At 41.6% G+C, this 14,339-nt stretch overlaps 1 protein-coding gene across 1 annotated transcript in view; it reads left to right on the top strand.

Moving 5' to 3' along the window:
- The window catches only part of SLC28A3 (solute carrier family 28 member 3), a 45,816-nt gene that overhangs the window by 18,711 nt on the left and 12,766 nt on the right, over positions 1–14,339 (top strand). The window contains exons 6-10 of the mRNA XM_074569719.1: positions 2,350–2,494; positions 4,147–4,260; positions 6,197–6,274; positions 12,393–12,473; positions 13,535–13,615. Coding sequence (XP_074425820.1) covers positions 2,350–2,494; positions 4,147–4,260; positions 6,197–6,274; positions 12,393–12,473; positions 13,535–13,615 — 499 coding nt within the window. The remainder of the gene's footprint in view (positions 1–2,349; positions 2,495–4,146; positions 4,261–6,196; positions 6,275–12,392; positions 12,474–13,534; positions 13,616–14,339) is intronic.

The raw sequence follows: 14,339 nt of genomic DNA, 5'->3' as shown, positions 1-14,339 counted from the left end.
TGATCTTTAAGGTCCCTTCTAACCATAACAATTCTATGATTCTGTGATTCTGCATTCATACTGCAAGCCAGAAAGTGCCTCATTGTCACTTGTTCAGAAAGCTGTGAGATTCATAAAAACCTTAACTCCAATATATGCAAACTGCTGAAGTCTGAAGTGTGTTGTCTAGACATTACTTGTTCACATATCCCCATAGCAATTTTTACTTGGCTTTGGGAATCAAAACATGCCAGGCACATTTGGTGTCATAATAAGATCATACAACCTCATTTGGGATGGTAGACATTGATCTCGTAGATGAATTGTAGATGCTTAGATCTGGTACATGTTTATTCCAAGTATTCCTGAGTATTTATCAGGAATATTTAAGTTATTCCTGGGAAAATGGGGAGCCAAAGGAAGCTCAGAGACCAAAGAAACGACCAAATGAAATCTCATTAAAAAGGAAAAGGAAATTGGCCAGCTGCCTTCTATCTCAGCTAGGTCACCTTCTATCTGAGAGAGAAAGAGGTCTAAGGAGGAGTCATTCTGGGTTCAGGAAAATGTCCCAACTTATTATTAAGGTTTTTAATTGACTTTGCCACAGAAGCAGGAATTTCTAAGAAAGGTGCTATAAAGATTGAGGTCATTCTGCTCAGGAGCCACATCAGAGAGCAGTCATACACAGGCACCTCCGTTAGACAACCTGGCAGCCCTTTGGGGGAAGGAGCAAACAAAACAGGAAAGCCCTGATAAACAGGTGGAACAAGCCAGGGGCAGTAAGTGCTGTATTACCTGGGCTGCAATCCTTAAACCGTACATATCACAGATTAAGTGCTTAACTGTAAGTCACAGGTTCCACTAAGAGACAGAAAGTCTCTCAAGTGTAGGCAGTGTTATTCAGCATTGCAATGGCCAAGCCGTTTTGTGTAGCTGGCCTGCAATATTTTTGATCCAGGTCTAAAAATGGAATTTAGGTATCTAGGTATCACTGAAATCAGTGGAAGCTAAACAACTGTTCAACACAGGCAACATCAAAGAACCGGGACTATGTTTAGTTTTCCCCTCTGTAATGACTATTAGCAGCCCAGAAAGCTAATCGTATCCTGGGCTGCATCAGGAGAAGCGTGGTCAGCAGGTCGAGGGAGGTGATTCTCCCCCTCTACTCCACTCTTGTGAGACCCCACCTGGAGTACTGTGTCCATTTCTGGAGGCCCTACTACAAGAGAGATATGGACGTGCTGGAATGTGTCCAGAGAAGGGCCATGAGGATGATCAGAGGGCTGGAGCGCCTCTCCTATGAAGACAGACTGAGAAAGTTCGGCTTGTTCAGTCTGGAGAAAAGAAGGCTCCGAGGAGACCTTATAGTGGCCTACCAGTATCTTAAGGGGGCCTACAAGAAAGCTGGTGAGGGACTTTTTAGGATGTCGGGTAATGGTAGGACTAGAGGGAATGGATTAAAACTAGAGATGGGAAGATTCAGACTGGACTTTAGGAAGAAGTTCTTCACCATGAGGGTGGTGAGACACTGGAACAGGTTGCCCAGAGAGGTGGTGGAAGCCCCATCCCTGGAAGTTTTTAAGGCCAGGCTGGAGGGGCTCTGAGCAACCTGATCTAGTGGGAGATGTCCCTGTCCATGGCAGGGAGGTTGGAACTAGATGATCTTTAAGGTCCCTTCCAACCCTAACAATTCTATGATTCTATGATTTCCTTGCCTCTCAGGTTGCTGTTGTGATAATTACCTTCAATATGCAAGCTGAACATGGTTCTGTGATAGGTGGGACGACAGAAACACTGAACACAGGTGTACACATGGCTCTTGTCATTGTTTCTGAGATAGTCAAAATTGCTGTGATTAAGTTATTTTTCTAAGCAGACTACAGCAGGTTACAAAGGAATAAAGAATTTGTAACCTGCTTCTCAATAGTGTGTGTTTCATAGGCCCACCATTTAAACAGCACAACACAATTCATAAAAACCACAGCCTGTCTTGCCCAGAACTAAGAAAAGATTCAAAAAAGAAGACAGGAAAGGAAACGGAGGATGGAGTGAGAAAGGAGGGTATCTTCTCACACTTAATTTAATAGAAATAACACCCAGACAGGAGTCAGTAATGCTTTACTGAGTTTCCCTCATACTCTGACTTTGGGGACATGATTGGAGAATGCTTCTTCTGGATGCCACCAAGAGACGTTGTTGTCAGAGTTGCATCAACAAAGGCAGGTTCCTGCTTGTGTAGAGCTACGTATTTCAGCTTAATACGTTGCTCAGAGAATTCATTCACAAACAGAGATGTAATTGTTATGGGAAGGGGGAGAAATATCTGGTTGTCTTCAGGATGTCATGCCTGATACTTTTTTTTTTTCCTAGGGTGTTGTGTGCAGCTCTTATCATAACTATCATCTGTTGGCTCATCTTTGACACAGCAAAACAGGGATCCCACCAGCTGATCTCCTTTGGTGGGCTTGTGTTGTATGTTCTCTTGATGTTTATCTTTTCCAAATACCCAACCAGAGTGAGTATTTAGTCCACGTTGGGTCTTTTGTGGGTTTTTGTTCGTCTCAAAAGCTATTGCCCTAACCTAGCACCAAGTTCAGTAAGAGTAACAGAAAACCCATGAATAACAAAATTTAGGCTTCCAAAAACCCAGTGATGTATTTGATTTCTGAGGAAAGTCATTTTGCTGTGACATCTTGGAGAACATGTGTGGGGCTGTACCATCATCTGGCTCTCACTATTTTGGGAGGCCACTCCCATCCTTTGTTCCAGCCCTGATGCAGATTGGAACACATTTGGTCCTCGAGCATCAGCGCAAGCTAAGGCAGGCCTGCTCCATGCTTTCCACCAACAGGAGGCTTACCGCAGTCCTTAGGACATTGTAGACCCTTATTTGAGGACGCTGTCATCGTATCAACACAAAGCAAATGGAACTGGAGATGTACTTCCCTCGTGTAGCTCTTAATCTCTCACAAATTTGATTCCCACTGCAAATGCAGCCACTGAGAACAAGCTGAGGACCTCACTTTTCACTAACCCACTCCCATAGGCTTATCAATGTCATTTATTTTAATTTCCTAGCTGAGATGTCCACTCTGTACTGCTGTGATACTACGAAGGGTTTACTTCAGCCACCATAACTCCCACCCCAGCTTTTACTCCTGTGTGCATGCCTAGCATACAGCACATGCTTTCATCAGTCATATATTAATCCATCGTCCAGGTCACCAAGTTTCACCAATGCTTTCTCAACACTCGTGCAACAGTGCTGAGACTTTCTTAACAGAAAAATGTTCCCTCAGCAAGGACTAATGGACCTGCCACTCCCCATCATTTGCAAACTACTGCTGTCTCCAACTGAGGTGAAAATTCATGTACTCCAAATGCTTTGTGCTCTCCCATGGGTCCTCATTACACCTAATTGGCTTGTGTTATTCAAATATCATCTGAATAAATTAGAGAGTGCCATCTCAGCTCTTTGCTTTGTAAATAATCAGATTCAATTTTCACAAAACAAAGATGTATTCTGAGGCAGCAGAGCAGAAAGCTGCAGTGTAGCGTGGAGGGACTGGTCACAGGTAGACACAGTTTTCCCTACAACTGTCTTATTCCATATGAATCGCAATATCTGTGAGTAGTTCTCAAGTATCAAAGCTCTTTAAAGCTGGCAAACAGAAATAGAGTTCATATTACCCAATCACACAGAAAAAACTGTGGCAAGTCTCCTTATTCCCGGTCCAGATATGTGGAGAATCTGCATGCTCAGTTGCTTTTTTTCTAATTTTCCATTTCAGTTAAAACAAAATAATATCATGTCATCTGCCCTCAAGTTTGTCTATTCCATGTATAAACTGTAGCACAGGAAGGACTGTCCCTCCTTCTCCTGCTACTTTGGTTACGTGCAGCCTGTGATGGTGAAATGGGCCTGTCCGTACTTACCTAGCCAGGCTTTCGGCAGCTAGCTCAGATGGAGACATCCACAGTGCAGAGCTCTCAAATTAGGAGAAATGACTCACGCCCCAAGTTCCCTACAACTGTTTTTGGCAGCTGCCCCTATCCTGCAGTATAGTCAGAAAATCCCCTTACATTATTTTAACAAACACTGAAAGTGAACTAATATTTATTTAAATAACAAGTGGTTTCTTTATTTTTCTTTTTCTATCCGTCTAGGTTGCTTGGAGACCAGTATTTTCAGGAATAGGAATGCAGTTTATTCTTGGGATCCTTATTCTAAGGACCAAAGTGGGGTTTGATGTGTTTAACTGGCTAGGCAACCAGGTCCAGGTGAGCTACTGGCAAAAAATTTATTTTTTATATCATTTTCTGTCTTGAGACAGACAGGCAGTTCAAGGGTCTGTTTGCCCTGGATGTTTTTCCCTCTTGAGAAAAACTGGGTTCTCAGAAAGGTAATTGACTACCTCAATTCAGGTAGTCTGAATACCTTCTCATTTCTTTTTTGTCCGGTTAATACAAGACCATGTGGGACAGGCTGATGACTAATGACCAGAGTGACCCTGTTTCTTAATGGTTTTACCATCCTTGGGCTGAAATAATAACTGCACCCTCCAAAAACAAGACTGCTATTGTACCAGGGCACTCATAAAAACTCTTAGTCCTCGCCCAACTCCAAAGCATCCTTGCAATAAACCTGAAATCCTTGCTGAAAAACCTTGGGATTTAGCAAGGCAGAACCACTGTTATCTTCAGAGTAGTCACAGTCCTGGCCCCAGGAGCATTTCATAGTTCTCACAACATAAAAGAAACTGAATTAAACTACAGGTGAAGGGTCTAGAGCACAAGTCTTACAGCGAGTGGCTGAGGGAACTGGGATTGTTTAGCCTGGAGAAAAGGAGGCTGAGGGGAGACTTTATCGCTCTCTACAACAACCTGAAAAGAGGTTGTAGCGAGGTGGGGCTTGGTCTCTTCTCCCAAGTAACAAGTGATAGGATGAGAGGAAACTGCTTCAAGTTGCAACAGGGCAGGTTTAGATTGGATATTAGGAAAAATGTCTTCACCAAAAGGGTTGTCAAGCCTTGGAACAGGCTGCCCGGGGAAGTGGTGGAGTCAGCATCCCTGGAGGTATTTAAAAGATGTGTAGATGTGGCACTTAATGACACGGTTTATTGCTGGACTTGGTAGTGCTAGGTTAAAGGTTGGACTCAATGATCTTAAAGGTCCTTTCCAACATAAATGATTCTATGATTCTGTTCTACAGGTGTCAAAATCCACAGCTGGGAGCTGGCAAACCAGCTCCCTGCGAGCAGCAAAGGATCTCTAGAGGGTGGACAGGATCCATCCATAACTGCCCCTGTAGGCAGTCTCCAGGCACAAAGTTTTTTTAAAAACGTCCATTACTGGAAAGTAATAGATTAGAGAAATTCAAAATGTAGATCAGCAAGTACCCACTGAATGACATTCAGTCTTTTCACCCCAGGGATACTATTCACACAGCTGTTCTTCACAGTAGAGATAATTAAGCACATTTAAAACAAGACAGTGCAGAATGTACTGTCTCTGCGCGGGATTGAAGGCACAGGTCTGACTTCTGTTGCTGCTAATCTACAAGCAGTGGGAGTCACCTGGGTTTTGTCACCAGGTTCTCAGTCTAGCCCTTCGTCTCTGACTGAAGTGGGTCTGGTGCCCTCTTTTGTTAGCTCCATATGGCTTACAGTCACTCCTGTCATAACTCCAGCTATTACGTCTCCATTTTAAACTGTATCATCAATTGCATATGTTGGCATCAGGAGAATAAAAATTATCCACCATATCAGAATTAAAAAGTAGAAGATTCTATTAGACTAGCTTTGGGTTACTCTTTTCAAAACTCATTACTTCAGCCAGTAAAGCTCCATTTTAAACTGTGTCTTTAATTGCACTTATTTGCGTAAGAGGGAGTGTAGAAATGCACCAGAGGACCAGGATTAAAAAAAAATTTATCTTCTTTTAGTATGGTTTTTGGCCTTTATCTTGTTGGGCACAGCACAAAAATGTGCCTTATGCCCTTGCTGGTTATCTACATACTCTGAAGCAGCCTGCGCTCTTGGCAGAGCAGAGCAAAGACTCTCATTTCAGCAAGACACAGTGAAACCTAGACCCATACAACGCACAGCACAAGCTCCTTGCACCTCACCAGATCTCTGCAAGAAAACTAGCAATATTTGCTTAGTTTTTGGCAGGGACCCAGAGCTTATGGCTGACTTTCTTTGCTTTCTGTCCCTAGACTTTTCTGGAGTATTCTGACACAGGTGCTAAGTTTGTGTTTGGTGAGAAATATACGGACCATTTCTTTGCTTTTAAGGTAAGACAGGTTTTATGTATACTGTATGTGGCAGACTGACAACAGAAAAAGGAACAGTATGGCTGGGAAATAAATTCATTATATGTCCTTTGATACCAGTCTAGTCACCAGAGAAATCAGGTAAGTAAACTATTCCTTACTGTGTGACACTGAACAGAAAATTTGGGAACCTCACACAAAGACCTTCATTTATTGTCTTACGCCGAGTTAGATTACACTTATTTAGTCTAATTGTAACAACATATATTACAAGTAGACAGGATTTTAGGGTATGTTTCTACACAGAATGGGTTAAAAGGCTTCTACATGGTCACTGAAAGAAATACTACCTCCAGCCTATCTTCTCTACCTCTCCACAAGTAAAGGTGCTATACCATATTACGCTGCTCTGTCCTAAAGCGCTGTGCAGACCGCTGCCTCACAGACACTGCCTCTGTAGAAGTGGACATCCTAGGTGTATACTTATCCAGGTAGAAGAGGTAGAAGCTGCCCATGCATAAGGAGGAAGAATTACATTACATTATTTTTACTTTAATAAGATCCCAGGGAGATTTCCCAGCTTTCCCTTAGGAGATCTTGTTGGGAAACTACTGGAACACAGCTTATGTGCTCTGTGCTCTCTAACCCCCACGAGCATCCTGTCTGATTTTGCTCCCATACATAGCCCATGCCATAGTACCTGCTTAGGCTGGAATCAAGAACATAGAAAGCAAAAAAAACCCCAACTGTGAGAAGTGTGCTAGGACTTTCTTAAAGACCATTCTTCTGTCTGGTATTTCAGGCACCTGACCATAGGCTTACCCACCTTTTATCATCTTTTTTTTTCCTGGAGGTGATATTCCAAACTGGGTATTCTTCACACTTAATTCTTTCACTATCTAAGAATAAAACCTTACCTATAAAATATGCTGTTACTAAGAATAGTCAGAACATCTTAGAAGGGAAAACAATGAAGTATTTCATCAAGAAATATAAATTATATTTTAATTGCAGTATTTTTGTACCTTTTGTTTGACTTTCCAGTCTCCTCTCACCTTTACTCCATTGAGCACTCAAATGACAATTTGCATGCACAATTACATATTCTGGGGGTGAAATGGTTTAATTCCCACCCCCAATGATATTTTTCCCATGTTTTTCCAGAATGCCTTATGAGTATGATTTTTTCAAGGTGATTTTTAATGGCTCTGTGGTGATGCAAAATGCTTTGCTGACTAAAGCCATAACTAGGGACCAGACAGTCAAAAGTTTGCTTCTGTCTATGCACATGTCCGTCAGTCTTATTCTATGCGATAAGCTAGCAAAAGACGTGGAATTTTTAGAAGAGGATAACAGGGACAAGTAGGTTATTTTCACACCAAAAAACAAGAAAACAAAACCCATGAGTTGATTTTCAGAGCTGCATATGTCTTGCTATCAGACTATATGTGGTAAACGAAGTGGCAGACAAGCACACAGCAACACCAAAACATACTCCATCTGCTCCTCCCATAGGAAGAGCATCACTGAGTGACAGCCAGCCTATTCTGTCTTCAAACACTTGTCATTTATTTGGAGTATAAATGGTCAAAAGTGCTTTTTTGTGTCTTTCTGATAATTTACGATATTTGCATGTAGTACTGAGCTGTCCAAATCTTGCCCCGAGATATTTTAAAGCGCCCTCCAAAAGAGATAATTCTCAGTCTCAGCTTAGCTCTTGAGAAGAGTAGGCAAGTGCTAGGGTATGTCTTTAGAGAAAACTGCCAGAGCCCAATTGTACCCATACTGCATCCTTAGCAGTATAAAGGGACACCTCAGTTTTCTGCCAAGTTAGATGCACAGTTACCAGAGCAGACACATCTGATGTGTGCACCCACTGGGTGTTCAGGCCAGTCCCACTACAGCCTTTGAGCACATTGTCTTGGAAGCAGTAATTAGTGATAAATACATGCATTTGCGTGCATAAACTGTGTTATTTTAAATGCGTATTTGTGTATGCAGATGCAGAGTTTCAGAGTTCTGAAAAAAACACTTGCCCACATAAACAAGCTAATGTGCATTGTTTTTCCTGTAAAAACACACACTTAAAACTAACAGCCATACTATTTTAGCTCCACTACTAACTCCAGTGAGTGAGTGAACACAAAAATTTCTCTTGATTTTAGTACACTCAAGTACTTAAGTAGTTGGGAAAAAAACCCTTAGTACTAAGCCATCTATCCTGTTGACTACAAAAGGCAAAAGTTTCAAGCAAGCAGGGAATTAGACTTCTGTTATATCAGTAATTTCCTTTCTATGCCAGGAGCATTATGGCTCCCTAAGAAAGGCTTTGCTTTAGGAGTGTCTGAAACCAGGATGTTCCTTAAACATCAATAGCAACTTCTCCCTTAAAGGAACATAAGGAAAAAGCTGAACATAAGCCACAAATGGGAAAGGAGTTGTGAGCAGCCAACAATTTTAACTCCTTGTCCTGCATATAGCATAAAGAATAACCATGATCCAGAAAGCAGCTCTTTAGTAAGGTCAATATTGCAGAATTGATAATAAATATGAAATTACCCTGTTTATAAAAAATACCAATTAAAGAGTTTATTTTCTTACAGGGTGTATTATGGGAAGCATTAACTGCATCATCTGTAGGCCACATAATTGTAATACTAAAGAGTCCTTTGATACCAATTCTCCATTGAAATATTGTGGGATTTTTCAGAGTGCTCATTAAATTTATTCATCAGTTAAAACTTGACTATTTCAAGGTGTGTTGTAGGTATCAGGACCTACACATATTGGAGACTAAAGTTCCACTCAAGTTTGTCCACAGTATAATACAATACAATACAATACAATAGCAATAGTTTAGCCATGCAGGTATAATTACACTGCAGGATCCATTCACTCCTCCCGTATGGAAACACGCTAGCCCTTTTTGAGGAGCAGGCTTCTGCTACAGCTGAGGTCCATCTGACTCCCCTGTAACACTTCCTTTTGCAGTTCTCTCCCCACTTTCTGAGTCGGCAACTGTCTCCACCTACAGGCTGTAACGGTGTGTGTATATCCAAATCAAACAGTTGTTTTTTTTAATGGCAGAAGCAAATTGGAAACAGCCTCTTTGTCACCCTCTGTTCAGAGAACCCCAATTTTGAGGCAGGCTCCTGCGCTCAGAGAATAAGGGCAGTACAGCAGAAAAAGGGAACTGGGAGTCCATGTGACAGAAGAATAAGTTTTAAGAGCTTTTCTTTCCCTAAATGCAATTTCATGCAATCAGTGCATGTTTTTTCAAAAAAACAAAGGGTATTCTTGACCTTTTATTTCCAAATATATTTCACATTTAACCAACAAAGGAAACACTGCCAATTAAGGCTGATGTTCCACCATGACCTCTCCCTGCTGTGCAGATATTCTTACACACACAGGGTGTGCAACAGCCGCATGATTACAGAAGGAAGCTGTTCTCAGACTCCTTGGATCATCCCCATGCCTCCTTTTTTCTGAAGTCCTGCCTCCATGTACATATGCCTGTTGCCCCCAATCCCCTAGCCCCCCACCCTGTTTGTATGGTCCATTCCCCTCCTCACCTCTCCAGATCCTATACTCACAGCTCCAGCAAGGCTGGGTTGCTTCCATGCTCCCCAGACCTGCTTCCAACCTGGGCTCCCTGTGGCCTCTGGGTGCTTCGCCAGGTGCTTGACCCTGGAGCACCACCAGGGCTTTCACCTCCCTCTCCCAAGCTCCTTCACAGCACTTCGCCATCGAGGTGTTGCCTGGACATGCACACCCTGCTACTCAACCCCAAGAATCTCAGAGGGAGCCCTCTGAAGTTATTGACCCTGTGCCACCTGCTCCCCTGGTTTTGGCACTGGAAACAGGGGAACGGAGAGAATGAGGAGTGGGAGGAGACATTCCTGCCTTATCAGTTTTCCCACTCTTGTCCCACCCACAACATGCTGTGAGCAACCCCACATGAGCCCAGTGCAAAGGCGAAGCTCCTCGCAGGGCTGGTAGAGGGCCTGTGGCTCCTCCGTGTAGACATGGGACAGAAGATTTGTCCTGAGGCTGTTCTCTCCTCTCTCACAAGTTTCAAAATCACTCACATAACACCACAGTGTATTAACACCGTGGGGAGACTTTTGGTAAAAGAATTCTACGCTTTTTCAGTTGAACTAGTTGTTTCATATGAAGTGCTTTTCATTGCGTTTATCTCTGCAGACAAAGCAATTGAAAACTCCCTGCAAAGCGATGCGTTGCAAGTACTACATTATTTACATTCTCCTTATTTTACAGTGATAATTTGCCAGTGTTTTCTACGTGATTTTGTTATGTCTTAGATAAAAGTTAGCCTGGACGTGAAAAATCATTACAATTACTTACCTGTTAAACGGTTGCTATGCTTTTCTGATGAAGACATAGCGTAACAGGTACTACATTAAGTCATCAGTGATTTAGGCAGGAGGATTTAGTCATAAAATAGTCCTCAACTTCTTTATGCAGTCAAGGCGAAAATAATCACAACTGGAAAACAAATTCCCTGCTTTATAAAGATGAATGTTTCATCCAGAAATGCCTGCAACCACAAAAATGGAAAAGCATGTTTTAGATGTTATCTATCTAAGGTATTTTCAGAAGAATGTTCATAAGAAACAGTCCAAAGCATGCCAGCTGTCACCCAGCATAGGCAGAACATTGTCTTCTTGCTCCTTCAGCTAAAAAACCAAACCATAGTAATACCTGAGAGCTCTTCTGATCCATTTGGAGTGAAAGACGGGAGGACACTCACTTATGGTTTTCACCATGCAATACAGAGAGCTGACCATCACCTATCTGCCCAATGCCTCTACAGACCCATCTCCCTGTAGGCATCTCAGCATTCCCTACTTGTGCCAGGGTATGGAGTCGGCTGTGAGCCAGGTGCCTCTCAACCTAGCACACTCCTAGGAGCAAGGAAGGGAAATGACAGGAGAGAAAAGGCAGGGGAGAAAGGTGTTACTAAACTTTCTGCTGTCACTGAATGGCAAAGCACTATCTCCTTTCAGTGAAAGGCTCTGGTCATCTAAATTGAGTTTCAAAACCTTTATGAAAATTGGTCATAGTACTAACTCTCCTCTATAAGGCACAGATTTTATTTACTGAAAAAGTCTGACCTAATAAAGAGTCTTGTTCTTTTTCATTCTTTTCCTTGCTTTTATTTATGATGCATTATGCCCTCAGTAGAACACACATAAAAGCTAGTACCACTAGAGTTAGTGTTACTGTTTTAACTGTAACTAATCTCTCTGCTTAATTTTGGACCTTTTGGGGGGATTTTTCTTCCTGTATACTAGCATAGAAATGATGAGATCCTATGTATTTAACATACTTGAGAATCAAGTGATATTAATTTTACTCAGGATGAAAAAACAACACATTTAATAACCTATCAGATGGTGGGTTAGGCATTAATGCAGTTCTTTAAAATTGTATGTTTAAGGAAAACATTTTTCCTTCAGTCTCCACTGAAAGAGACTTATATTCACTTCTTGTATTTAATAAGTGTATGCTCATGAATTTGGTTTTAAGCAGATTCTGACTCTGAGTATAGTTACAGAGCCCTTGAATACTCCACATTGGTATTATAATCAATGCTATAAATAGCACAGAATAAAAGAAGATTTTACTATAGCATGTTATTAAAAGGCAGCTACACAGTATGGGCTTTCTAAGGAATCTGGCTTTGATTCTGTGAAATCAAGTCACCTACAATGCCAATAAAAATCTCCTCTACTTATATAGCAGTCTAAACTGTGTTTTTTAAAAACTGACACAGAGAAGTTGAGCTCTGAATTCTACACCACAGTCCTGTTGTATATATTTCGGTTCGTGGTTTTCAAGGTCTGCAGGTGTACATATCCAAGCCTTTGTAGATGCCATTGCCCAATAAGTGTTTGAGCTGACTTAAACATGGCTTGGCTACAAACTAATGCATATCATGTTAAGCCAGACAGTTTCAAAACTATTGCAGTCCTGTTAGAAAACTATGTAGATACATAAAACATAGTTAATTCCAGCAAAACGTAAGCCTCTTTTTCAAAAATTAAATGTCCTACAGAATAAAGGAAAGGAAAATCACTCAAGAACTGTTAATGGTTTTGTGTCTCCAAATCAGGTCCTGCCAATTGTGGTTTTCTTCAGCACGGTAATGTCTATGCTTTATCATCTTGGATTCATGCAGTGGCTCATTGGAAAGGTATGAATTTTTACCAGTATGTACTCATTTGCCTAGTACTGGACCCTTGAACACATGCAGCTGAACTGTAGCATTAGCCCTGACCCAGCTGCTCAGGTGTCAATATAGGAAAAGCAGTTCCTTATTTTTAACCTGGAAATAGTTCCAAATGTTACCATTGCAAAATCCTAATTGGCATCACATAGCATGCTTTCCTCACCCCAAACCTGGTTTATTGCAAAAGTCATAGTAATTGTTAGATATGCCTGGCTAGCATAGCGTTCCTCAGATGCCACACTTCCTTAGATCTTCCTTGGCCCTTTCCCAGCCTCCAAAATGCAGGAGGGAGGTTAATTCACAGATGGTGGATTTCTGCTTTCTACTAAGGATTGCAGTAGCAATTGTATATACCTTCCTATCACAGATCCCCAGAATAAGATCAGAGGCTGATTCCTCACCTCATGGTCTAAGCGTTCATTTCTGTCAGGTTCTAGGCCCAGTGCCAGTGTCCACTAAGCTAAAAGCAAGTCCACAGAAAGTCCACTTTCTACCTTGTCCGCCCAATAAACTTATTATATGAGGGAAAAGATCTGCCTACATGCTGGTAGTTAAACTTTATTTGAACATACCCTTAAAAAGCCCTTCGTCCTTCTCAGTCACAGGATTCTTATATAAGCACACAAACCTCACCAAGCTGAAATAGCATGCTAAAATTTCTACAAGGCATTTTTAGCCTTAATCTAAATTTCATATTTTTTTCCCTTCATATGATCCAAATCCCTTTGGACAGGTACACAAGCAATAAGGACACATCAAAATATCTGCTTTGATTAATTTAGTTTAACAATTTGGTGCCCAGAAGGAGCCTGGGGTACTCTCAATTCTGTTGAATTATTTCTCCTCTGGCATATTTCAACATGCTACTATTAAATGAATGTGCCATATTTTGAAGATGAAATTGTTAACTTGGGGAATACTGTGAGGTGTCTCAGAACCCTTACATTGACGTGATTAATTCAAGAAGTGAATGGAATAGGCAGACCAATGTGGTTTGTTTTTTTTTTCTTTTTTAATCATTTTAGGTTGGTTGGATAATGCAAATTTTCATGGGGACAACTCCTGTTGAGTCTATGGTAGCTGCGGGTAACATATTTGTGGGACAGGTGAGTTGGAGCACAGAAAAATATGCTAGCACAGGATTGCTGAATATTGTGAAATATTGCGGTTCAGCGATCGTCTGTGTATAAAAAAATCATCATTTACTATGAAGCTAGGACTCCAGTACAGCAGGACTAGTGGTTGATTTGCAGAATTCCAATACATTCATACATCAGCAGTGATGCACAGTGGGTTGGGTTTTGGGTACCATATGTTTTCCCAATGGAAAGTCAAACATAAATGTAGGTGGGGAGATTTCCCTTAAAATCACTCTCAGAGTACTCTAAGGATACAGAGAAATAACAATTTCAGGTGTTTATTCAATTGAGAAGACAAGTGGGATGAAAACAGGGCCCACGAGGCAGGCAAGGACAACAGAGAGAGACAGTGCAGAAAACTAAGATCCAGGGCTGGCTGTGCACGGCCTTAAGCCAAAAAAGCATGGGACAGTGCCTAACAGTCCCCTTCAATGGGACATCCATTAAACCCACACTACAGTAGTGTCTGTCCCAGGCTTCAAAGCAATGTGGAAAGATCACCAAGTAGCATCCAAGCCCAAAAGTGACATTAGCATATCAGTTATTCTGCAGTGGCCCATCACTGGATCATACTGCTTCAAGATTTAGACTAGTACCTCTGCATGACACTGTCCCCAGGATGTGCTTGCACACATGGCAGAGGGGCTGAGAGCTTTAAGCTGCCCATAGTGGCTGGTATGCTTATTTCACT

The sequence above is a fragment of the Larus michahellis genome, chromosome Z, assembly GCF_964199755.1.
Source record: "Larus michahellis chromosome Z, bLarMic1.1, whole genome shotgun sequence".
In the NCBI taxonomy this organism is placed as follows: domain Eukaryota; kingdom Metazoa; phylum Chordata; class Aves; order Charadriiformes; family Laridae; genus Larus; species Larus michahellis.
Note: the sequence above shows the minus strand (reverse complement) of the source record. Positions and strands in the feature narration are given on the sequence as shown.